Source organism: Phoca vitulina, unplaced genomic scaffold, assembly GCF_004348235.1.
Source record: "Phoca vitulina isolate PV1807 unplaced genomic scaffold, GSC_HSeal_1.0 scaffold27, whole genome shotgun sequence".
Taxonomy (NCBI): domain Eukaryota; kingdom Metazoa; phylum Chordata; class Mammalia; order Carnivora; family Phocidae; genus Phoca; species Phoca vitulina.
This window is the reverse complement of record NW_022589730.1, coordinates 4,737,065-4,764,123: the sequence shown is the minus strand read 5'-3', so window position 1 is coordinate 4,764,123 and position 27,059 is coordinate 4,737,065. Positions and strand designations below refer to the sequence as shown.

Below are 27,059 nucleotides of genomic sequence, written 5' to 3'. Positions count from 1 at the left end.
ATACACATATAAAAATCATATCCAAAAATATGTAACACACACACACACACACACACACTAAATAGAATATTATTCAGCCACAAAAAAGAAGGAAATCCTTCATTTGCAACAACATGGGTGGACCTAAAGGGCCTTATGCTAAGGGAGCTAAGCCAGACACAGAAAGACAAAACCCTAAGATTTCACTTATATATGGAATCTGAAAAACGAAACAAGTGAAAAAACAAAACTCATAAATACAGAGAACACAATGGTCATTGCTAGAGGGGAGGAGTGGATGGAATGGGTGAAGCAGGTCAAGAGGTACAGACTACACTTACAAAATACATAAGTCACAGGGATGTAATGCACAGCATGGGGACTGCAGTCAAATATTTGTAGAGCATACTTGAAAGTTGCTGAAAGTTTCTGTATGGTGACAGAGGGTAACTAGACTTATTGCAGTGATCATTTCACAACGTATAAATATCCAGTCAGTACATTGTACTACAGAGAGTAATGTAATGTTATATGTCAATTATACCTCAATAAAAAATGTTTTAAAGATACCATTTAGAAAATGAATAAGCCAGCCACAGACTGGGAAAAGATACTTGTAGAACATTTATCTGCCAAACAACTGGTATTTAGAATACATAAAGGACTCCCATAATTCAAGAATAGACAAGTCATTCTTTTTAGAAAGGTGAAAGGATTAGTAGATGCTTCAAAAAGAAGACAGGAAAGTTACCAAAAAATGGCCAAGAGGCACGCAGACAGGCGCTCACACTACTGGCCATTAGGGAGACACAAATCAAGGCCAGGATGACCATCTTACTCCCACACACTGGAACAGCTAAAATTTAAAAGACTAATAACACCAAATGTCGGCTGGGATATGGAGCAACCAGAACACTCGTACAATGCTGGTGGGAGTATAAAATAGTACAAACACTCTAAAAAAATATTTTGGCAATTTCTTACACATAGAATTTTCTTTTTTTTTAATCTTTTTTTTTTTAATTTTATTTATTTGACAGAGAGAGACACAGCGAGAGAGGGAGCGCAAACAGGGAGAGTGGGAGAGGGAGAAGCAGGCTTCCCGCTGAGCAGGGAGCCCGATGTGGGGCTCGCTCCCAGGACCCTGGGATCATGACCTGAGCCGAAGGCAGATGCTTAAGGACTGAGCCACCCAGGCGCCCCCCTTTTTTTTAAAAGATTTTATTTATTTATTTGAGAGAAAGAGAATGAGAGAGAGACAGCATGAGCAGGGGAGGGTCAGAGGGAGAAGCAGACTCCCCACCGAGCAGGGAGCCTGATGTGGGACTCGATCCCGGGACTCCAGGATCATGACCTAAGCCGAAGGCAGTCGCTTAATCAACTGAGCCACCCAGGTGCCCTGAATTTTCTTATACATAAAAAAATATCTGGCAATTTTTAATACATAAACCTCCCCCAAAACCCAATGATTCCAGTACTAGGTATTTTGCCAAGAGAAACAAAAAACTTATGTCCACAAAAAAGACTTTCACAAGAATTCTGTAACAGCTTTATTCAAGATAGTCCCAAACAGGAAACAACCCAAATTTCCTGTCCATCAACAGGAAAACAGGTAAGCAAATTGTGGCATATTCATTCAACGGAGTATTACTCATCAATAAATAGGAATGACTATCAGTACCTGCAACAGTATAAATGAAACTCAAAGGCATTTTGCTGAAAGAAAGAATCTGGACACAAAAGAGTATATCCTGTAGGATCCCACTGATATAAAGTCCCAGAACAAGCAAAACTAATCTATGGTGAAAAAAAGGATCAGAAAAAATGTACGTGGGAGTTCTTGTACTATTCTTGTAACTTTTCTAGGTTGGAAATTACATCAAAACAAAAAGTTACCAAAAAAGTAGCACTCAAAGGTGAGCTGTTAGCAGCTCTATCAACCTTCCTCTGAAGGTCCCCTTCGCTTACGACAACTAGCGGTTCTTTTCCTATCAACAGATAACTCTGGGAATGCCCAAATCTGTGTCCTCAGATCTTTCTTCCTCTTCCCTTAGGGAGTTTAGTCCCTCAAAACTTCAATATTCACCTCCATGGCTAACAGCACCTTTCAGCCTACACTAATCTCTTCCTTTTCTAACCCCTGCTGCACATACACCTGAACATTTAATTATACTGGATTGTTTCTGCATGTTAGATGTTTCCTGAAATAACCTACAGTCTTTGGGAATAAAGGTCATGTCTTCTATGGCGTGATTAATGGCACTACTAATCACATTTCTCATTTCTCAGCTATGATTAGAATTCATTTTTTGCCCCATAAATAGAACATTGAAAAGGCAGGAAGTAAAGAATGTTGGGAGCAGAGATTGACTGATTGTTTGGTTTGACTGAATGATTTTCCTAAGGCAAACAGGGAGAAAAGGGAAGGGGGTTAAAGCAGAATAGTACTGCCTGCGGCAGGAAAAGCAACACACATCAACCCGAGGAGCGAGCACTGAGTAAGGTGGGGCCCTGGAGCGCCATCTGAGAGACCAACGTAGTACCATGAGTTAATGGACTGGACATCAGGAAGCAACTCTCAGGTGGGTGTGCAAATCTTGGGTAAAGAGGAAGGAAGACCCTACAAACTCAAATATATTTAGTATTAACAATTTAAAGCTGCAGAGACTCCAACGTTACAGAGGAATAATTAATAACAAGACAGAAAAGTCATTAGACTCTAATGATCAAAAAGAATAGGCATCCGCTCTTTAGGTGAGAAAATCTTGAGTATTTCCCCCTTTCCTTGTTAGGTATCTAACATAAATCTCCTCAAGGCAAACACATAGCTTCTCTCTTTTTCTCGGCTATTTTCAGATACCTCTGTTGTTTCCCAAACCCCTGATACACATGAAATTTAAGTAGCTAAATCCAGACACAGATCATGGACTATGAAAAGAGAGGAAGACTCTGAACATGATGAGGTTCAGAAATTTCTCCCCTGGTTTCACTTGCTGTAAGGACTGTAAGAGTGAAGTGAATTGGAGCTCTGTTTGAAGGAGACTGGAAAAGTAGAACTCTCAAATCTGTAGGACAATTTCCCTCCCAAATCCAGAACTGTTGAGTATGACAACATCAGTAAAATCTCTTAAGTCTCTGAGCCACAGAGTCTCCACTTCTTTCATACTAGCGAGAACCCTAACAGGCTACATTGGCTGCTAGTATTGTTCCTGGTACTGGTGACAAAAACTCGATTTTCAACAGGATAAAGTGTGTACTTAGAACCTTTAAAAGCTCACTGTTCATTAATTCAATAATGTTTCAAAATAACTTTTTCTATTGATGTAAATATTCAGACTGGTATTTTCATAAGACCCAGTTCTATCTTCCATGCCTGTGGACCAATATTCTATCATTCCAGTCTATTTCACTATGCATTATTTTTTCTAGGCTAGTCTTTCCAAAGATGTTTAAGGAGAAGGTATATGGATATTTGTTTTGGGCTCGCCAATATCTGTTCTGCCTTTCTCACTAAGCATGTTCTAGTATTCCTCTGAGACACACACGCAGGTCAGTCCCCATATTTCAGATGGTAGCATCCAGGCTCAGATACGGAGCATCCCAATATACCTGGCATATTACTGAGTCAGGGATGAGTCCCTAAGCCGACTAGAGCCAAGGAGATGCAATGAGACTCCTGGGGAGGGGGTGCAGGAAAGGAGAACCTCACACTAGGACATGAGATCTAGAGCTAGCCAGAGCTGCCTTGAAAGTAGGAACTGTAACTCAGAATATAGTGAAGCAGGAAGAATCAGAATGAGAGAGACGAGGAGGGACAGACAGGCTGTCTAGACATATCCAGTCCCACTGACAGGCAATAAGCCCTCGCATCAAACTGTTTGAAATAAAACCTCCCCCTGGATTTTTCAACATGAATTCTTTTTGCTAAGCCAGTTTTAGATTAGGTTTTCTGTAGTTTTCAACCAATTTTTTTTTTATCTGTACAGAAGTGCTTTTTTTTTTTTCCTTCTAAAATAATTTTTGAATCAGAAAACATGAATATAAGTGGAAAAAAAAAGATGATGATGGGAAAATAGATTTGAGATGATGCTGAGACACAAATGGCTAGATGCAGGTCCCAGAGGGGGTAGGAGCATCTATATTTAGGAAAAGAAATTGGGATATACTTTTTGGAAAGAAGTGGGACATCTTTTTCTCTGAAACAGGAAAGAACACAAAGAGACTGTAATACAGTGACAGTGTGACAGCAGATGAGAGAGGAAGATCAGGAAGCACAGAGGTGACAGTGTTTCTTAGCACAGCAGGTAGTGAGCCCAAGAACAAGGAACAGAGCAGGAAGAGGGCTGTGACCATATCTAAACATCCCTTACCTGACATATAAAGGGGACGTATGGCGAGCTGATGAAAAGACTTCTGAGTCGCAGCAAGGGGTAGGCCGGAGTCTGACAGCACCAACGACACCCATTTGTGATTCCCCCGAGGAACTGGGGCACATTCAAGTTAGGAAGCAGCATCACGGTGAGCAGTAGTTTAGTTATCAATGCAGGGAAGCCACAGGGCAGCGAGGAGAGGGGCTCTGAGGTGACTGACAGCAAACATGTAACCCAGGCTGTGTGCCCTGAAAATCACGGCAGAAAGGGAACCAAGAACCAGAAGAAGAAGAAACCCAAGAGGTCTGTAGAAGGTACAGGAATCATGGACGGTAACATGCTTGTGATCTGAGAAGTGGCTCTAAGCTTAACGTCCTGATGGTCTAAGGTTCTAATAACAACTAAATTCACACCAGGAAAAAATTAGAAAACCCATTTCTTATTAGACGTAACTTCCTCAAACTGCTTGTTTTAAGAGATTCTATTTTTCACAATTGCCTTAATAAATATCCATGAGAAAAGCACAACGTATTATTTAAACAATATGCTTGAAAGTGAAAACATAAACAAAATAAAGACCTCATATCCTTCCTTTTAAATTATTTTAAAAATTCAAATCGCCATAGGGAAAGAAAAAATCAAAATCTGAGGTCGAATGTCACACAGAAGTCAGAGTCCAGCACAGCAGGAGACGATGAGAAGGACCCACAACGAGGCCTCTCCTCACACGGCCTGTGTTTCTGCAGGGCCAGCTTCAGACACAGCCGGCTCTGCTGCTGTCATTTTGAAACCCTTACATTTCCAACAAGCAGCCCTGCAGTTTCATTTTGCACTGGGTCCCACAAATCACATGGCCTGTGTCTTACTTTTAGATAGGGTACTTCAACTCTTTTTTTTTATTATTACCATATCATGTATTATTTGTTTCAGAGGTACAGGTCTGTGATTCAACAGTCTTACACAATTCACAGCGCTCACCATAGCACATATCCTCCCCAGTGTCTATCACCCAGCCACCCCATCCCTCCCACCCCCCACCACTCCAGCAACCCTCAGTTTGTTTCCTGAGATTGAGAGTCCCTTATGGTTTGTCTCCCTCTCTGGTTTCATCTTGTTTCATTTTTCCTCTCTTCCCCTATGATCCTCTGTCTTGGTTCTCAAATTCCACATATGAGTGAGATCATATGATACTTGTCTTTCTCTGACTGACTTATTTCGCTCAGCGTAATACCCTCTAGTTCCATCCATGTCGTTGCAAATGGCAAGATTTCATTTTTTGTGGCTGCATGATATTCCATTGTATATAGCTCTGGCATAAAAGGTATGGAGATGTGGGTTCTCCTGTTCTGTGAACGGTAATCTGTAATGCTGATTTTGCATAACGGCTCACCAGATGGACAAAATAGGAAAAATGTACTAACAACCACTGATGAAGACACTGTAAAGAATTATCTGTTCTAATTTTCATAGGTAATCACCACCCCCAGACGGGAGTGTACTATTTCTAATGTCTTCGTGTTACGATAAATGCTTAGAGAGAATAATCTGACCTAGAAACATAGAAAGTAATTAGTATCAACAAAGGGAACAAAACAAGTCATTTATTTTTGGAATCACAACAATAAAAATGAGATGACATGCTACCTATGAAAAATATTTGAAACAAAGTATTAAAACCTTACAAGTAGAATTTCTTTAAAGAGAGGTTATCTGGGCTTATCAGGTTCTGCTGAACAGCTGAAACCCCACTTTTCTGGAGGAAAAAGAAGTTTCTGAAATCCATACCTTCTTTTTCTCCCCTCAATATTTTCTATTGTGTCTTACAGAGTTAAGTACTGAACATGTATTATTTAATCAGTATTTTAATGAAGAGCATATTGCAGAAACTCTGTAGGATATAGCCTGAATCTAACAGAACACGGAAACATAAGCTGAAAGAATTCACTCACAATGGCAACATAAAAATGAAGCACTAGTGAGTGGAGGGTCCACATAGAGAACACTTCTTCCGAGGGCAGTGACAGAGACTTAAATAAAGAAGAGAGTCTGAAACCCTAAATAGAAAGAGGATCAATGTCTTCCAATTTAACATACACATTTAAAGCAAATCTGATCAAAATCCAAATGAGATCTTTTAAAATCTGGCCGAATGATTATTAAATACATCTAAAAGAATAACTGGATTAAAATAATAGAGAAAACTTAGATAAAAATTCATCAGTAAGAAATTTTATATTGGGGGAGGGACACGTAATTTCATAACAAAATACACAAGAGGGTGAAGGGCTGGCTCAGTCTGATGAGCATGCGACTCTTCATCTCGGGGTTGTGAGTTCGAGCCCCATATTGAGTGTAGAGATGACTTAAATAAATAAGCAAGGACACTGAAAGCTGGCATGGCCACATGCCTGGGAGAGGCAGCAGCATGGTGGTTCCTGTGAAAATGCCCCCCCCCAACACACACAGCCCACCCAGCGGCCGCCACACCCACCCACTTCTACTGTAGTCAACAGCCTTTGTAAATAGTCAAACATTCAAAGACACATGCAGATGTAAAACAATCAGATGTCACTTTCACCTCTCAAATGATCCAATATTTTTCAAAATAACACGCATCACAATAGCGCTACAATCATGAAAAACTGAGACCAAAAGTCCCATTGAGAGAACGGGTCAATGCATCATGATAAAACCAAACAATCGGAGGCCATACAACTTTTCATGATCAAATTTGCTAAACGATTCAGTGACATGGGAAAATGCCCACAACATAAGGGGAAAAGGCAGAGTATGGCACTGTTCACGAAATGCGGTCCACAGATAGAAACAGAGCTGTACGTTTGAAAATGGGCCAAAATATAAACAATAGTTGTCCTTGGTAAATTTTATTTGCTTCCTTATAAACTTCTATATATTCAGAATTTTCAAGTCCTATAATAAAAAGGCATTAGTTTTTAAATGCATTTTTCTAACAACTCGAAAAGTCAAATGACAGAAGCAGCATACTTTAAAAATCCTTTCCCTTTGCTTCTTCTCTATCACTCCCTCCCAATCCTGATAAAAAGGCTACAACATGCTGTCCTGGGCAAAACCCTTTTCCTTCAGCTTCTGAAAATTGGTAATAATTAGCTTGATACAAAGATCAAAAATACACATTCCTTCATAGTTTGCATTGCTAATCACGCTTTTTTTCAAGCTCTATTTACACATCAAAAACGCAGCTGCAGTATTTCCTTCCTGCTCCTTCCAGAGGCTGGACCACACTCCCGTGGAAGTGCTCACAGACAGTTGTGCGGAGCTGAGTCAACACAGCAGCCCTGGGACTGTCTACTCTCAGGGAGGCCTGCTGGCAAGGCTGGCCCATGGCTGTCTGGGCACTTGGATTCCAGAAGGATTCCCACCTCATCTTTCCTAACCCACACGAGTGGCTCACCGCATCATCCTCCAAAAAGCTTGTGTCAACCACATGATTTATGCTGAGCGTCCTTCCCTCTGGGAGTCTGGAATGTTGTAGTGCCAGGCAGAGGGTGCCTACAGGACCAGTCCCCAGTAAAAACCCCAGGTACTGTGTCTTTAAATGAGCTTCTCAGGCAGACAACCTCTCACACGTGTTTTCACAGCTCATTCCTGGAGAAAATAAGTGCCTCCCAGGTGACTCCCTGGCAGAGGGCTTTCCTCTGCACATCCCCCCACACACCTTCTCCCCTTTGCCAAGTTTGCTCTGTACCCTTTCACCTAATAAACCTTAGCCATGAATACTACCATATCCTAAGTCCTGTGAATACTCCCATGAATCGCTGAACCCGGGTTGGTCCTGAGGACCCAATGCCAATAGTCCACCCACGTTTCCCAAAGAACAGAAGACAGAATGCAGACAGAGAAATACACGAGGCACTTCTACAAGCTTAACCCGCGGTTTCATTCACAAACCACTCTTTCATTATTTCCTTCACTGTTTATCCTTCCTACCCCTTTGCCTCTCATAAATCTACTTCAGGTGACAAAATATTTCTTCTCCTAAACTGCCTTTTAGCTTGATTTTAGGGACAATACACAAAGAAGCAGGTAGCAAGTATGGACAGGTACAGGGATCATAAATTTTTCTTTGAAGAGAGATAATATGGATCCTTTAGGAAAACTCTGACTCCAGCCATGACTTGTCAAAGTGGCAGAACACACAAAAATACAAAGAGAAAACTTCCCAGGTTCCTTGGGGGAGGAATATGACAAAGTTCCAAGGGGAAGGAGTCAAGCCTTTAGGGAGAGAAGAAAGGACACAGATCCTTTTATGGGAGGTAGTGCTGAGAGGTAGAAATTCCTACCCCTCAATACAGTGTCTGACTAAGGGAAGAAGCTTGAGCAATATCTTATAAAATGAGGCCCTAGGCTACTACTGAGCACTCTGGAATAGAGCCCATTCTCATCTGAATGGGTGAAGGCAGGTGAAGAATATAGCAGGGCTGGGCAGTCACGAGCCTGAGAACTCAGCCCACCAGACCAGTGTTGGGATCCTAAGCCAAGAGGCATTAGCTATGGCTTCCAGCGGATGAGGACAGCCCTGCCGAACGCAGGGCCTTGCTGGTGGGCCGTGGAGGTACTGCTCATGCTGGGTATCTCCCACTGAGCCAGCTCAGGCCTGGTCTCTTCTGCGTGTCAAGAATCTCACTCCAGGCACCAAGAACTAACCAGGGTCTTCTGCTTTGTTTGCAGTAACATGTATGATAAAAAGGAAAAAAAAAACTCTAAAGGACCTTGCAGCAAAGTCCATGAGACTTTGAGAACAGAGACTAAGATGAGACTAAGAAAACAGAACAAAGGGATAGCTTGTTCAGAGAAAATAGTGTGATGGAGAGCATCTCAACTGGCCAGAACTCACTCTGATATTTCACTGGGCTTGGGCCACCTGAATATAAACATGGCATGAATCCTTTGATTATGTGTACTCCCTGCAGAGTCAATTCTCAAGAGTTTCCAGGCCAATCTTAGGCAATGATTCTGTACAGTGCATTCCGCACTACCACTCTAGAGAAGTATATACACATCCTCTAGAAGATGACGATATGCTCAGGTACACAGGTATATCGTGGGACAACTCATTAAAACAGCTGGTAATTGTGCGGTGCACCCTGCATTTGTGAGAATAACCTGATGAAAGACTCTGGAGCCACAGAAGATGTGTACAGGGGCCCTGCTCCAGCTCAGCGACACCACACTGTCGGTCAGTGGGTTTAACAGGAGGTAAGGCCAGTCCCCTCTAACTATCCATTTTCAAAATTTAATCAAGACCTGGATGGTGATCACACAGGTGTTTGCTTTATGATGATCTGTTTTATGCATTTCTCTGTGTCAGTGCACAATACAAAGAAGTTTAATTACAAAAAAGAGAAGAGCAAGGGAACAAGTTAATACACAGAACGGTGGTTAACACAACATGCAGAACCCGCAAGGAGGGCGCACAGGAGGCTTCAAAGGCACTGGTAATGGTGGACTTCCTCAGCTGCGCGGCGGCTACGCGGGTTTTATTGCTTTTTCCGTAGACGTCCACACATCATATGTAGGAAAGAATGTATTATCTCACAATTAAAATTTTAAAACAAAAGTTTCATCAGCCATTCCATATGCACATGAGTGTGTCTAAGTGGATTTTAGCCTCAACTTTGCGAGTCGCATTATAAATTCCCACTGGGGTTTTTTAATAAAACTGCAGTGAATTTGTGGACTAAATTGGTATGTCCTCAGAATTCTTATTTAAAGATGGAATGCTGGAAATGACCCTATGCAATCACCAAATTCAGGCTCCATTTATAAGTTATGTCATATTTAAAGCTGTGCCCTTTCCATGCCCCATGACTCCTGCTAACTGGTCTGGACTCCTGCCCATTACCCTGTCTGAACACCGCACTGGCCACTTGTTCTGCCCTTCCTGAGGACCCCCCACGAGTCCCTAGCCCCCCGCATGTGCCCGTCGCCTGGCTCAGCAGGCTTCTCTGTACAAGCTGAGGAGGGCAGGCCCCCTGTCTGACACGTCTCTGCCCTGTGCCCGGCACACGTCCTACCTTGCCCCTTTACTTCCTCCAATCCCTACAGATGGCCTTGTTAGAATCGGGCCAGGTTTCTCATGTCTCACTGATGACAAACAGTGGACAGACCCACCTCAATGCTAGGCACATGATGATAAAACATTTTATCCTTGATAGGGAGAGAAAGTGTTCTTAAAATGCAGGACTAAGTGTTGTCATCCCCAACCGCAATGACATAGCCAGAATTTACTAAATATACCACATGGTACCACAAGAGAGTTTCTCAAAAACTGTAGAGGACATTCCAGCTTGTACTTCTTTGAAATGTGCGAGGACGCGGATGGCAGCAGCGCCCTCTGCTGATTCCTGAGCGCAGAACCACATGCCGAGGAAAGGCGTCCTGCATCTCAAGGTGGAAATCTGTTTTCTAATTGTGAAAACAGATGAAAGGTGAGTTACCTCCATCTCAGCTTCCCATCCTCCTCCATCTCCCTCAGTCTCTGCATCTTGTATAATCATCTGGCCTCCCCAGCGGGCTACCAGCATTAACAGAGAAGTGGCTACGGACTGGAAGGACCCTTCCTGACCGCCCTTAGGACGCCAACACTTTCAAAAGACAGACCAAGTCACACACACAAGAACGCATATTCTAGAAGCATGTCCCTGAAAGTACAAATATATGGAAGACAGTGCGGCCCAGTATTTAAGACCCACACTCTGGAGACTGGCCCGTGCAGGTGCACATGGCGCTCGGCCATGTGTGAGCTGCGTGTCGTTAGAGAACTGACCTACACAACCAGCTCCAGCCACTTCACCAATAACACGGGAGAGAAAACAGTACCCAACTCACAGGCTTGCTATGAAGATTAAGTTGAATAATTAATATAAACATAAAACATTCAGCAAGAACCTATAATGAGTGCCCACAAGTTTTCCCTGTACTATCCTCTTCCTTATTAAGGGCACAGCTCAGGTATAAGGAATGCATACAAAGCTTAATCGACGTTATGCTGTATTTGTTTAGAACTAGGAAAGGATGAGTCCTCTCCTCCGAAGTTCTACGTACTCCCCTAAGATCTGACCTAAGAGACCTAATCCCTGGAGGACACAGCGCAGGCTCCTTTGATCCTGTTAGATAAGAAAGACTGGAAGTGAGAGGGCACTTGAGGATGTCCCGAGAGAGAGAACAAATTCTCCGCTAACACAACCCAGAGGGCACACGTGTTTGTACCCTGAGGATTGACCGCCGCACGTTAGTAGCCCCCTCAAGAGTATGTAACAGAAAGAGGAAGGAGATTTTATTCTCTATTTCAAATAACAGAATAAAGTTAAAAGGGTTGAAGTACTAAGAAAAAAGGCAGAATTTTCACACCTTCATAAAACTGGGAGGGTCGTTCCCAGGGCAGGACCCTGAGCAGAGGCTGCAGAGCACATTCAAGCCCAGGAGGGCTCATTTTCTAGATCACCTTTCAGTTCCTTCCTGATTCAGACACTCCAAGATTCTGGGCATAGCAGGAAGGGCACTGAAGAAAAACAAGAAACCCTGAAAATTAAACAACGCAGCCAACTCAAAAAGCTAGAAAGAGATCAAAATAAACCTAAAGAAAACAGATGACTTTCTAGGAAATCATATAAATACTAAAAACTGATTCAATGAAAAGTAGAAAACCTGCTTATAACCAGATCAGAAACAGATTTTTAAAAATGAAACTATAAATAATCTGTGAGTATAAATGGAAAACACTAAATACCAACAGTAACTTATAAATAAGCATACATATGACATAAGAAGCTTCTATCAGAGGTTCCAAGATGTTTACCATTAGAAGATATACTGAGGAAATTCGTTACATTAGTAGCATAAAGGAGACGGAATCATATGATCATCAGTAGTTGCCCTAAGATGTATTTGACAACATTTAACACCCATCTCCAATATTTTTTTAAAAAAATCCAACTACTTTAGGAATAGAAAGTTCCTTAACTAAACTGCCTTGTATGAACACATAATACAAACCTAGAACAAACATCCCTAGTAATAAAATATTTTATTAACTTCCTATCCCTATTAAGTTAGAAATCCACCCCCCCCCAACATAGAAGGGAATTTGACAGTCTCTTTCAAAATAATATGTGCATTTGCCCTTTGGCCTAGCAATCCTATTCCTAAGAAAGTATTCCAAAGACAAACTGGCAAAATATAAAAGGATGTGTGAAAAAGGCCATATATTTACTATACCTCTACCTGTAATAGCAAAGACTGGAAATCACAGAAAGAAACCATTAAAAAACTGCCTACCTATAGCTGGTTTAAAAAGAGAGAATGAGAAAAATCTCTATGTCATTCTAAAGAATAATCTTCAGAATATATTACCAACTGGAAAAAAGCAAGGAACTTTTAAAAAGTAGGATAATATGCCTCTTTAGAAAAACTGGGAGAAATATAAATACACTGATATATAGCATTATATATTCAGAAAAGAGCATTTAAAGAATAAGCCAAAGGCCAATATACAGGGTCACCTTTGAAGAAAGGGAGAGAGCAGGGATGAAGGACAAGGGTAGAAGTAAACCTCTCTGAACTTCCTTGTTTTATAGTTTCAACTATAAACCACGTAAATGTGGAATGTAAATTTTTTTAATATAAAAATAGAAGGAAAGCAATCCTGAAAAATAAAAAAATCAACTGAAACAAATCACTCTGATTGTATGTCAAAGTGGGAGTATAACCACACAGAGAATTACTTCAGGTGATTTAACTCTCTGGCATGATGTATCTTAAGCCCATAAAGAGTCACAGGAAAATCTTAACTAAAAGAACATTATTCAATGGGTTCATTATTAGTAACAATATCAATATTGCTATTTTTAAATTATTATATATTTTGATGTTGTTTGGGACAAAGACTTTTAGCATGAGAGATACCAAGTATATAGTCAAAGAAGTTAATTAAAAACCTTAAAATCTTTCATTTAGATGAATGCATGATTTATTTCTTCCCATTATAAAATTTACAAACTTTCTTAGCACTGCCTACGGAAAACGCTAAAAGGAATGAAAACCAAAGAGCAACATGCATCTCCAGGATCCAGATTATAGTTTCTAAATACCATAGTGTAGTGGAACTAAAAGGAAGCAGAGCTCCTAGGTAAAAGTTAATTCCAGATCTGCGCAAGAAACAGACAAGATGAGCTCGAGGTATCTGGTCATGTTAGAGTACAAGCAAGCTACCAAAGATGTAGTCATTGTCAAAAGACCACAGAAGAAGATGACAATTTGAGCATCACAATAACTATAAAAGGAATAATGACTGAAAATAGACTAAAATACATAAACTACATTTTTTATCTATGAGTTCATAGATAAAATCTATGAGTATAGATTTTATGATGGGCACTTACATGGAATTGGTAGTAGTTCTCCTTAAATGGGAACTTTGAGTTCATAATACTACTTCCCCCCCCCAAACAAAACCCTCTAAGTCATCTTTGAAGACTGTTAGAGCATTAATCACTATTCTGTAAATAAAGAGAAAGACTCAAGCATGTACCCTGCCCTTCCCGTACTAATCATATTTCACTTAACTAAATAGTTGATGAGAGAAAACTCTTCTTTACAGAAGGATCCTAGATAATGGGCATAGAGGGAATGATTGAACTAGGGAAACATCATTTTTGCAAACTCTAATAAAATAATGGATATAAGTGTCCATCATTTGGTGAACATTCACAGAGAAATTTGTAATAGAAGAAGCAAGCCAAAAAACTCCTTAACCCACTGATCAATCTAACATAATTAATATTTAGACAAATGTCTTAAAAGATACAACATACCAAATCTCACTCAAGAAGAAACAGATAACTTAAGTAGCCCTCTCTCTATAAAAGAAATTGAAGTTAAAAACCTTCCCACAAAGAAAGCTCCAGGCCTTGATGGCTCCCAGGTGAATTCCACCAACCATTTAAGGAGAACTACTACCAATTCCATGTAAAAGCCTCCAAAAAATCCCAGAGGTAGGAAGGAATACTTTCCAACTTAATCTATGGCCTGAGACCAAAGCCACATAAAACATTACAACTGGAAGATACAATGAAAGAGAAGTAACAAAGATAAAATACTAAAGATCTTAACAAGAAATGGGCAAAACTAGTATGAAAAAAATTCTGAAACACCCTAAAAGACATGTAAGTATCTTTGAACAAAATGAAAAACAAACCACATTCTTGGGTAGGACAATTCAACAACAAAGACGTCAATTCACCTCAGGTCAATATATATATTTGACATAATTCTAATAAAAATGCCACCAAGCATAGAAAAACCTAGAAATCCTGAGTCAAAAAACAAAGACTCAAAGACTAATGGGGGTGTATCAAAAGGGCACAGAAGCCAGCTTGAAGTAGATCCCAATGATCAAACTAAGGACAATTTTAGCTTCAAAAAGAATAATGTCTGTAATTGTCTATAAATTATTGAATAAATAAAAAACCAAGAGTCCACAATGACACTAAACAACAAAGACAAAAGAGAGAGAGTGCACTCAAAATAATTTCCACCACAGGAGGTGATGATAACATCCATTCCTTAATCTGAGCATTGGTGGTCAAAAGAGAAAGGTCATTTACCCTTCCACTACAGGAGTTCACCAGTTGATGTGGGGAATTTCTTTAGAAAATCTCAACTAATAAATGTAGAAATATTAGAAAATCACCATTAATAAGAAAATCACCAAAAATTAGAAAATCGCCATTTTCTAAACACTAAAAGAAATTGATTCAGGCAAGGATTAGTAATGGATGTCAAATCTATTAAATGAAAGAATTCTGGGGAAGAGCATATTCAGAAATGAAGTATAAAATTTCCCCTAAAATATTATAAAAAATGTTTAACTTGAGGGGCGCCTGGGTGGCTCAGGCAGTTAAGCATCTGCCTTCAGCGCAGGTCATGATCCCGGAGTCTTGGGATCCAGCCCCGCTTTGGGCTCCCTGCTCCGCAGGGAGTCTGCTTCTCCCTCTCCCTCTGCCACTCCCCCTGTTGTGCTCTCTCCCTCTCTCTATCTCTCTAGTAAAACAAATAAAATCTTTAAGAAAAAAAAAAGGAGGAAACAATGGAGACAAAGCAGAACCGGGGGGCACTCTACATTCCTTCTTCCCTTTCACTCAGCCGAGGCCTCCTCCCTCTCAGCCTACTCCAGTCTCTGTCTCCGCTCTGGCGAGCAGGATAAACATGGATGCAATACATACAGAAGGGTGGTTTCTCTTTACTCTTATCCTGGACAGATGCTACACTGGCCCTGGGGGCAAGTTTACTGAATTCCTTTGAGAAAGAAGGGAAGAAGTTTGAGGTAGGGGGAGGAGGCACAGCAGGGCAAAACAGTAAAGAGATTATCTATAGAAAAGATGAGTAGAGAATATTCCAGAAGGTAGAAAGATGGTAATGAAGGAGACGGAGCCCAAGGCTAACGAGACTAGATCCGGCCATGGGATTCCACAAGTCCTAGGATGAGGTATGGGTATGGGAAGACAGAGTGCCAACAGATGATCAGTGAAGAGACAATTTTTAACTCAGATATAAAAATTGGTCCCCTGTTATCTCCAACCTTCTAATTTCATACTGAAACAAAAACTCAGTTTCACCTTTCTTGGTAAAGAGACTGCGAAATGTACCACACATGTAGAAAACTCCACCACTGTGCATATCAACATGGAGCTGGTAGCCATGCAGTCCGTACTCTGGGTTGTCATCCAAAAGAGGGGTATGAGGAGGTAGCTCGTAGGGGCTAAAAAGCAAAACAAAACATACACACAAGTTTGTCAACACCAGAGATAAAATGTTTAAACTGAAAATACTCTTTAAAAAAATTAACATCCATCCAAACACCAGCTCCTATCAATCCTCTACAGGGTTCCCGATAATCTTCCACGCCGGGAACTCAAAAGAAACGCTTTGTATTCCTTTCACCAACTTCTATAAAAACAGGCAAAGGAATGAGTTCCCTAAGGATCCACAAGATGACCACAGATGAACACGTTTCTGGGATCTGCCTAGGACAGTAGCTCTACAAAGACAACTCTGCTCCTCAGAAGTCTCAATAACCAGAGGATGGAGCTGCTCAGCAGGAAAATGCACGACACAGCAGACCTACAGATCAGGAACCCAGGCAGAAGACCCAAAGCTATGAGGAACTAAGTTTTATTCAGTAAGAAAAACCTTACTTTGTAAGGTAACAAACTCAAAAACATTCAGGAGCTTTTCAGATAATTATTAAAAAAATGAGTACTGAGAGCAGTCGTGAAATGAAAAGCATACTCCCCAACTGAAGACCTCCAAATTCATGGAAAGACACATACTGTGTTAACCAAGCAAAACACATCTGCAGACCCGACTCAGCCATGGGTCTGCGTGCCTTGCAAGATATGAAAACTCACATTAGTGCAAAGAATGGGAAGCATCTTGATGCACTGGCATCTTGCAGTAATGACACTATCCTGCCCCCATAAATAATATTCTTCTAGGGACATAATCCTTAACCCAAAACAAATAAAGCAAATATGTACTCATGAATAATCCAATTATTTTAGCAACAGCTAAGTAATTATGCCTGTTGGCTTGTGTCTACTGATTAAAAACAGAATATCCTTGTAGCTATTCTCAGGATATTAAGATGGTATCAACTTCTAATCCTTTACATTGACTCTACAAAAATTTAATACATCCACATATAAATACATACACAGTGGCTGAGCCTAATGTGCTCTTCTCCACAAGGTGATGGAAATGAAGATTTGCCATAACAAAAGCCAGTTCTTCCTCCCTCTGAAAAGTTAATTAGAAAGAATACATTTTCAACTGAAATATTTTAATTTTTCACAAGGTCGTTGTGAAGATCGCAGCACATTCATCTTACAAATAAATGCAGTTTCTTACAACTGTAAGCTTACCACAATACTAATGCATTATTACTGCTAATACATTATTACTATCCAATAAGAATTACATGTCATATTGACAGCAGGACCACAATTCACCCAAATACACAGAGCATGCAGTACCAAAAGGATTAACATCCTAGCACTTGTGAAATATCAAAATACTCTATTATACACGATTGTGAAAATATACATTGTTAGTTCAGGTTCTTTCAAACTCTTTCCCAAAATAAGGACAATAGTGGTAAGACCTTCACATATACAAGATTAATTCCACAAATACTTAACATTAGAGGCATAGGTTCCTCTCTTGAGTACCTGCTTGACTTGGCAAAGCCAGGGGGAATGAACAGAGTCACCCACCAGGCTGAGTAGCAGAAAATGTGACTGTAGAGGAACAGACATCCATCTCTCCCCAAATTCACAGCTGACACTGACTGGTGGTGGTAATCCAGAATGTTCAATCTGAGGCCCCGCTCTCCAGTAGCCAGCCAGAGGAATATTGGATCGACCAGGGTCCTCATAACTACGTGAGCCAACACAGACTGATGAATTCAAGTCAAGGAAATGCCCAGCAAGCCAGCTGCTGCCTGGGCCACAAGTCACCCTCACGCAGAGAGCGAGGGAGGGACAGAAAAACTGACTGCCTCAGCAGGTTGAGAAAGACGAAGTATGACGAGAGGATGATGTCGTAGATCTTGGTTCTGTCTAGCATTGTTTAGACTTGTGGACTGTTATTCTCAGCATCACATTTGTGAACTTCTATCTTAAAACCACCACAGACCAAGGCCACAGATCTCCACACACGTGTGGGGTACAGAGAAACATCACACTGTTACACTCTTCACTGAAGTGACTGCCCAGAAAGTAACCCCAGAGGAGGGAGCCAGCCAACAGCCTCACCCCGTGAAAAAAGAAACCTCATCTAGTGGGAAAGGAGAACTCTTTAGACACTGTCCCCTGGAGGGCAGATTACACTCAAGGCCACATGTCCAGGATCAGAAACACATGTGGAGACTGGGTAAACACACGGTAAGAGACACTCTGGCAGACACGGGCTGTGAAAGGAGGAGGAAGGAGCATGGACCGCTGGGAAGGAGAAAGGGGGAGACTCCCACGACACAGAAGGGAGAACGCGAACAAAACCATGCAGGCAAGAACAGGTTGCCTGTCATTTGTGACAGCAGAACAGCCGAGTGGCCTCCACAGAACAGGGGGTGATTCAGCTAGAAAAATGAAGTTGTTAAGACGTAAAACAGAATGTCATTAGTGGAAAGTTGGAGGGACCTCACATTTGGTGTCATGCATCATGGTGAGTCAACGTGGAGCTGGGAGGAAGATGGCACAGAGCAGGCAGGGACTCGAACCTTACCTTCCACAGCCCCACCAGGAGGCCTGGGTGTAGACAGAAGATCCGAATGAGTCGGTCCCAGCCAATCATGGTGGATTCAGTTAAGTTACTCAGGTTGTACTTTGCAATTAAAGAATGCCACCGAGGTCTTTGAACATCCATGCCAAAGGAAGGAAAGAGAAATGAGCTTTCACATCTGGAGTGTTATCAATTCTGTCTAGTGTATCTAAAAATACTTTTGAAGAGCATGCTAATCATGTGCACCTTGCTAATAAATGGTGCATGGAGGGTCAGGGGACATAAAAACTCCTATAAATAAAAGGAAAATGGACACACCCAAATTTCTCACCCAACTATGTTTTCCTTCCCCTCCTCCTTGCTCTTACTCTCAACTCAACAGCCCATTCAGAAGTAAGTGGAAGAATCATGAGGGTGAGAAAGAACCATCTTTTCTCCTCTTTCCCTCAGAGCCCAGCACAATGTCACCATCAAAAGTAGATTCTCGTATGTATTCCTAATCAAGGGAAATAATGCATAAGCAAAGACAAAATATTTTAAATGACAAAAAGCAGGTGGTCTCAGTAGGCTGTCTGAAAGCAGATATATATAGATATATAGATACATATATACCTTTTAAAGTTATTATCAAGGATAACTCAGAGAGGGTGAAAATTTTAATATTAGAAAATGAATTTAAACCCAAATCCTGAGTATTGTCATGAAGGAGATCCACTGTGAACTCTGTACTAGAATTAGTGTCTAAGGGTAACAACTCAGATATGTAAGGAAACACAAATCTGCTATTCATCATAAGAGGTAAAAACAACAGAATGAAACATTCTATAAGCACTATAATGGTAAACATAGATGTCTGTCATTTCCAGGACATAGAGATAGTTTAGGAAATTATAAGGGAGATGAGATCTCAGTGGTCAATGAACATAGCTCAGCATTAGAGGCAAGTCCCTAAGGAGCTGGGGCCACATGGCATTCAAGCATTCTCCTCCAGCTCCTAAGACACCAGCCGGTAGGAGACAGGTATTCAAATGTTCACTAAGTAAAAGAATGAGAAACTAAGGAGTTCAACGGTGGCACCGTTTCCAAGTGGGAGCATGAGAGGGGGAGGCTTTAAGCATCAGAACCAGATCTGCAGCTTCCAGACTACCCTGGTCTCTCCCTCAATTTTCAAAGGACTTTTTGTGCTGAAAACCACAATGGTTAGGGAGAGGCGGTCGGCGAGCATGTGCGCGATATGTGACCTAAAAATATACCCCGCATAGGCAGACTACACGGGGAGGAAGTCAAACAAAGGGTTAGGAACCTAAGTCTAGCATCAGGGAAACCTTAGATCCAAACCTAAGGTGCTCAGAAATGGTAGTCACTGCCTGTGGGGACAGACGAGGCCGGGTGGGGCGTAAAAAGCCTCCTCTCACACTCTCCAATGGGCCCAAAAGGAGAACACTCCACCATGGCTCCAGACCAGTTTAAACAGACCCCACAGAGAATGGGCTAAGTCCTCATGGGCCTTGGCCTCACAGACCACAGAGAGAGATGAAGGCTAATATTTACCCAACATTCTTCCCAAACTTGGAGAAGTACAGCATAAACCACAAAATGGAGAACACTTGCAGAGGAGAAAATTTAATGAGTCTGACTAGAATGGTAAAAATTACAGGAAAATTCAAATTGCAAATTACATAAATAAGGCTTTCACTGCTCTTGAAAAACTTCTCATGGAGGAAACAAAAAAGACCCAAATAACAATCACCAAATTTCTCTTTTGCTGTCACACACATGCATATGGGGTTTGTACTTCTGCACGATAAAGGCATTTGCTCTCCAACTTGCGATAAAAGAGCCCATCAAAACAGATTCCTAAAAAACACTTTTAGTGTCTGTTCTCCACAGCTTATCAAATGCTGGCTGAAGTCCACTTAGTTTTAATGGAAATAAATTACACTAAATCAATTTTCCCAATAAATTCTAGCACTTCTCTCACTGTGCAGTATCTAGTATTCCTGACCCGGATGGCAGTTTTCAGGAGCAAAATATATTTAACTGAGATTTATAATTCAACACTATCCACTTCGTCTTCCATGACTATCTTAATTGATGTTAATAATGTTGTCCTAATGCCTATAAATAATATTTCATGATATTGTTCAGTCAAATTAGTACAGAGATGGTGGACTGATTCTCCAAACATCATTTCAAAGTGCATAAAACCTAAATACTACATTAGAAATATCTGGTGTCTATCATGATACCATATGAAATTTTGGGGATTTATCCAAATAAAGTTACCATTTAAAAAAGTAAACATGCTTCTAAAATATCTTCAGTAATATAATCATGGAAAATTATTCATGTGTTATTCTTCGTAGCATTAAGGTTATTTTCAGAATACAGTGAGACCTGGCTTTATCATCACTAAGAAGCCCAATGCTCTCACATTCCCAGCACAACAAGTAGAAACCTAATCACTGAAACAATCCTCAAAGAATCAGCCCCACAGAGCAGAAGCTAAAACAAGGTCCCTGGTTACAAAGTTGCAAAAATGTGTCCGTGTCCAGGGAAGCCATGAAAGAATGTTGTCGCACCAAGACAACACCTCCATCCCAAGGTCACATGTGACCTGTGAGAGAAAGCAGGGGTGGAACCCCAGCACACAGGCTGGTAGGAACAATGATGTGGTGAATGCCATGGCAACGTCAAAGGATGCTGGGCAGCGAAGGAGGCAGTCGAGGGCAGGCAACCGACCCTGCGAAGGCAGCTTCGAGCTCTGTACCTCTCCACTGGCCGTGCCTTTTACGTAGGTGCACTCATGGCTCAGGAGGTCAGGACGCGACAGCAGGCAACGTCTGGCTTTTAGGAGAAAGTGACTAACGGCCAGAAGAGTGAGCAGGAGAGACTTGTAATGCATATGGACGCAGCACAGAGCTCCTGAGGACAGAGCCCCTGAGTAAGGACTCCGTGCACATCAGCAAGGTGACACACATGGATCTGACTGATGCACTTGACAGTGAAACCTTCTGATCTCCTTCACAGCAGCCATGCATGCTAAATACTCCTTGCCATCATCACCACCCCCTTCCACACACGGGAAAGCTGAGGCATAGAGAGACTAAGCTACTTGCACAAGATCACACATCCCCGTCAGTTCAACAGAAAGGTGCATAAACATAAGATTCATTACCTTATGGCCTAATGTTTAAACTACAGTTACTGTACCATTTACTAAAGAAGATATAATAGTTGTATAAATGTTTGTGTTAAAATGGTTAAAACTAAAAAGCTCAAAAGGTTAGCCATCAATCACCTAGGAATTTTGTTAACTAGAATACTCTTCTCTGTTACAGACAACCAAGGTATGAGGAGCCTAAATTTAGATCTAATCATAAATGTTATAAATCCACTCTTTTTCTATTCTATAGTGATCCGGGATGCAAGAGAAGTCTTTAAGATGCAATCAAATTAAAATACGTTGATGGTATTTTTAAATTACAAGAATAATGGCAACTAGTATTTATACATAAGATGTTCTCACCCAAAGGTTCTGTTGAATTAGTACTTACCCATTTTTGGAGGGGGTTTTAGACCGGTCCATAAAAACTGGCGTCACACCACACAAATCTAAGGTTGACAATGTGGCTAGCTGTGGCCAATTTTTGCCATACCACATAATCGTCACTGATGAATCATTTATGGAAAGGTCAATGTGCTCCATGATGTACTCTTTTCCATTTTTTTCTTTCAGTATAATTACCCAACCTAAACCAGATATTCTGGAGAAAGAAAAGCTAAAAATGATTGCCTCATTGCAGGAAGAAAAAAATGCTAAGGTCAATTTTACATATCATCTCTAAAGTATCTAGGTCCTAAAAAGTCTAAGTTGAAGGTGCCTGAAATAAATTTTTGGTTCATCAATGGTCCTCTCTATAGAGCTTTTCTCCTCACCTCACGAACATTCATTGAACACCTACCATGTTCTCGGAACTAGCAATACACAGACAAGACCAAGTTCTGCCCAGAAGGAAGGATGCTCTGGATGCTATTGCTTTACTACACCAGATTACTAGGTTATTTCTGCTTTTCATAAAACCTCAGACCATTTATATGGAATAGGGAAATACTATACAGCTAACAGACACACAGGAACACACGAATGTATCAAGATGGTCCCTCACAGTATAACCGCACATACATCCTTATACACACAATACCCTGAGCTTACACCATCCTTCTTTTTACAGTGACATGCACATAAATGTTAAATGGGGCCCTCAAGTAACCACCATGCGCATGGCTCAGGAGAGTGCTGTGTACCTGAGGGCCTCTTTGGTTTTGACTGGAAGGCCTGTGTAAGGGTTGACAGGTTGGAGAACCTGAGCTAGCGCTGCTTTTACAGATGCTCTTTGTTTTGTGATATATTCTTTCTTCCAATATCCAGCTTCTTTATCCTCAACCGACAGTGAGTTCATAGATACAGTGGTCGTCTCTGCTGAGTTAACTTTCCAGTTAGATCTTTTAGGTGAAAATGCAGTTGAATAGATTCTGATCCAAATAAAACTGGGGGAGAAGAGGAACTACGTTAACTAAGACACACTGTCATGCCCCTGCAGTAGCAATATATTACCTTAGAGATGCATGATCGTTTTTAAATAGCCCGGGTCCATGAATAAATCAAACTGAACATTTACAGTCGCTCATGTGTTAAAGTGAACTGCAGTTCAAGGTAAGTGTTTCAGATTCATCAACCCCAGAAACACATACTAAAAGGAAAAGCTTGTTTCCCAGGGTCAAGTTAAAATGAGTGATCTCTTGGTATGTGGCATCATCCAAACCACTGCCATCCTACAGCAATAATGGAATAACAGATTATAGAAAAATAACAAGAAATATACAAGGTGATTCCTATCGTGTTATTTTAAGTACATACATTTTTAAAAGATTGGAAAGGAACCATATATACAAGCACACACGGAGAAATGTCAGCAGCAATGGAACTGTATGTTATTTTTGATTTCTATGTTTTAATTTTTCCACAAGGAACACATTATGCTTGCACAAAGAGAAGAAAGTGAAAAAATTCACTGCATAATGAATGAAAAAAATGAAGAAAAAAACAACAACAGTTAGTATTTTTTGAGCACTGTGTTAAGCATAATTTGAGCCCTTTGTAAACGTTAACTACTTTAATCACCAACAAACCCATGAAGTAGCTACTATTATTGTCCCCACGGAACAGACAATGTAATGAGGCCCCAGTGCAAAGATCTGGCCCAGGCCAGTCTGTGTAAGTCGAGGAAACGGTAGGCCCAGGGTTGTACCCACGCAGCCTCAACCAGAGCCCACCCACCCACCCCCTGGGCTTCTCAGCCTCTTCCGTAGCACAGAAATGAACTTGAGGAAACCAGGAAATTTATCCAAATGCAGAGAGCCCATCAGCCACCAGGTTGACTCCAACTTCAGCTCTAGCCACAGCCTGTGCCCCTCGTGCCCATCACGCCCCGAGGCCCAGGAGAAGTCCCAGGAACAGTGGCAATGAGCAGGCTGAAGGGAGCCCAAGGCACCTCTCTCCCAGCCACTGCTCTCCTTCAGGGAAAGAAAGAAGCTTCTCTTGGGGGAAACTGAGGCAGGGCTAAAATCAATTTCCTACAGTGGAAGGTGAGCTTTACATAAATAAATGTAATGATGTGCTAATGTATGTCTCCACATTTCTGTGTAGTTCGGTGTGGGATGAGCTGGCCAGTGGCCAAGAGGAGCGGGGAGAAGGCACGCCCCGCGCCCGTCAGCCGGCTGTCACCCCAGAGCAAGGGGCACCTCGCAGACGTTCCACTTGCACACGGGTCTCCCCGATGCAGGCAGTAAACGGACTTCCCAAAAGACTCACCCACGATCCGACCCCTACCAACGCTCTGGCTGGTAAGCACTCTGAAATCATTTCTCACCCCACAGAATCCTTTCACACCAAGTTTTCTGCCCTCAGGTATTTATTTTCTCAGTTCAGAAACGTCTGGCCTTTCATACGTGAGCTAAGAGTTGCAAAATGATGATGATTTGAGTCCATGTAGGTAAATCTGACACTGTTTCGCCAAAATCCCTTGAGTAGGCACTTTTAAAAACTCCCTTTACATAAAAGCTTGTTCATATTTTCTTCAAATTTATTTTACTCATCATTTTACTCCACAGAAGTGTTCCCAAATTTCTCACATGGGCACCACAGAACTGCAGCTGAGTCTATCCCTGCCCATGCACCAGTGCTCCCAAACTACTAGAGCAAACGCTGCGGGGAAGGGGGAGCAGAGCGCGAACCCCAAACCCCACACACCTTCAGTTAGAACTACAGCTAACGTCTGTATGAAGAACCACTTTCACACACGTCAGCTTACCATATTTACCGTAAGTGAAGCCTAAAAAGAACATTTGATAGAATTAAAATCCTGTGCAGATTGTGCCGCTTGATTATCTATAAAATACAAATGTCAAGTATAAGATGCTTCTAACAAGTACTTAAAACCCAAACACAGTCATTTCTTGATCACCCATCCTGTTAAAAAACTAAGGTGGATCTGAGGACAAGAGCAGAGTCAGCCATTCTGACCACCAGTCAGGCACAGACAGACAAACTTCAAACAAGTTGTTGACAAAATGGGGCCAATTTCATGTTCTGATAAACAGTGTTAATATGCCCTTTATGAAGTCTAACTATAAAATCAGACAATGACTCTTAAAGATAAAATTCAACATACGCAGGGGCGCCTAGGTGGCTCAGTCGGTTGAGCACCTCTTTTTTTTTTTTAAAGATTTTATTTATTTACTTGACAGAGAGAGAGAGCACAAGCAGGAGGAGTGGCAGGAGCGCCTGACTCTCAATGTCGGCTCTGGTCATGGTCTTGGGGGGCATGGAATTGAGCCCCTCGTCAGGCTCCATGTTCAGGGTGGAGTCAGCTTAAGATCCTCTCCTTCTCCCCCACTCCCCCGCTCGTCCTTGTGCACACATTTGCTCTCTCTCTTTAAAATAAATAAAATCTTTAAATAAAAAATAAAATAAAATAAAATGCAATGTATGCAATTAAAGTATTTCTTATAACAAGAAAACAAACACAAGGATAATTTAATCAGAAGCTCAGATTTTTAAAGGACAACTCCCAAGAAAGTGGGATGGGCACATAATTAATAATAAAAGTATGCAAGGAACATTACTAGAGGTATGGCCCCAAATCTACTGGAAGGCCCAGTGCCTGCACCATCTGGGCCTGTGAAGGTCAGTGGGGAGAGGTGATATTTAGAGAAACTAAGCAATTTATAATTTATCAGCTTATTGAGTAATTGGAGCTCTATCCTTAAACAAAGTAAGAACCCTTCAAAGAGCTATAATTTTGATATTTAATTGACCTCTTTCATGAAAAATGCCTTACTGCACTTTGCTTTAGTGAATGTCTTCACCTCTTACTAAGAGTCATTAAGAAAGAGACACAAAAATTGTTCTACATCCATTCTAGTACTGTCAAGAACACGCGTATTTCCCTTGAACCCACAATGAACCCACTTGTGTGCGCACTGACACAGACCAGAGATATATTCTTCTATACAGGGGAAAACAGCTGCACCAATAGTAAGTTTGATCTTTTTCAGTTCATGCAAAGATATTCCTTTTTTTTTTAAACATGTAAATGCAAATCACTGGAAATACCCATTTGACCACTTAAAGCATTAGACATATTACATCTATTCTAAAAACACTTTCAAGGGCGCCTGGGTGGCTCAGTCGTTAAGCGTCTGCCTTCGGCTCAGGTCATGATCCCAGAGTCCTGGGATCAAGCCCCACATCAGGCTCCCTGCTCAGCAGGAAACCTGCTTCTGTCTCTCCCTCTGCTTGTACTCTCTCTCTCTCTCTCTCTCTCTCTCTCTGTTAAATAAATAAATAAAATCTTAAAAACACTTTCAAAAGTAACTCTTTTAAGTTTAAAAAAAATGGTTAAAACGGTCTCACTAGTTTTCATGACTTCCATCAAAACGCCATCAAGAGACAAGAGAGAGATTTGGTTTTCTCCTTACTTGTCATTGGCCAGATGATAAAAGCGCCTATTCACACATCCAGCACACAGCAGGGTCACAGCATCCAAGTAGGAAAAGATCTTCAGCAAGATTTCTGAAGGCATCCTGGGAGAGGGGAAGAAATCAGAGAAGCAGGCAAGCATTTGAGCTAAAAGTTACCCAGAAAACAACAGGTGTTCACCTCCAAACAGAAGGTGACCAGCACCCCTCCTGTATGAGAGGCAAACTGTACCCTTAACTTCCACTGGTTTCTCAACTGAAATGTCTGCTATCACAATCCTCATGACCTAAACGAATCCAGAGACCCAAGGTTACGGGAAGCTAACATCCTTGGCATGTTATTCATAT

At 41.2% G+C, this 27,059-nt stretch overlaps 1 protein-coding gene across 3 annotated transcripts in view; it reads right to left on the bottom strand.

Moving 5' to 3' along the window:
• FBXO15 (F-box protein 15) overlaps nt 1-27,059 on the bottom strand; it is a 74,928-nt gene that overhangs the window by 38,211 nt on the left and 9,658 nt on the right. For all 3 annotated transcript variants that reach the window (XM_032422882.1, XM_032422881.1, XM_032422880.1), the window contains exons 3-8: nt 26,712-26,816; nt 22,977-23,219; nt 22,226-22,435; nt 18,672-18,798; nt 17,104-17,186; nt 16,007-16,149 (exon numbers count right to left, since the gene is read on the bottom strand). In XM_032422882.1, the coding sequence (XP_032278773.1) occupies nt 16,007-16,149; nt 17,104-17,186; nt 18,672-18,798; nt 22,226-22,435; nt 22,977-23,219; nt 26,712-26,816 (911 nt within the window). The remainder of the gene's footprint in view (nt 1-16,006; nt 16,150-17,103; nt 17,187-18,671; nt 18,799-22,225; nt 22,436-22,976; nt 23,220-26,711; nt 26,817-27,059) is intronic.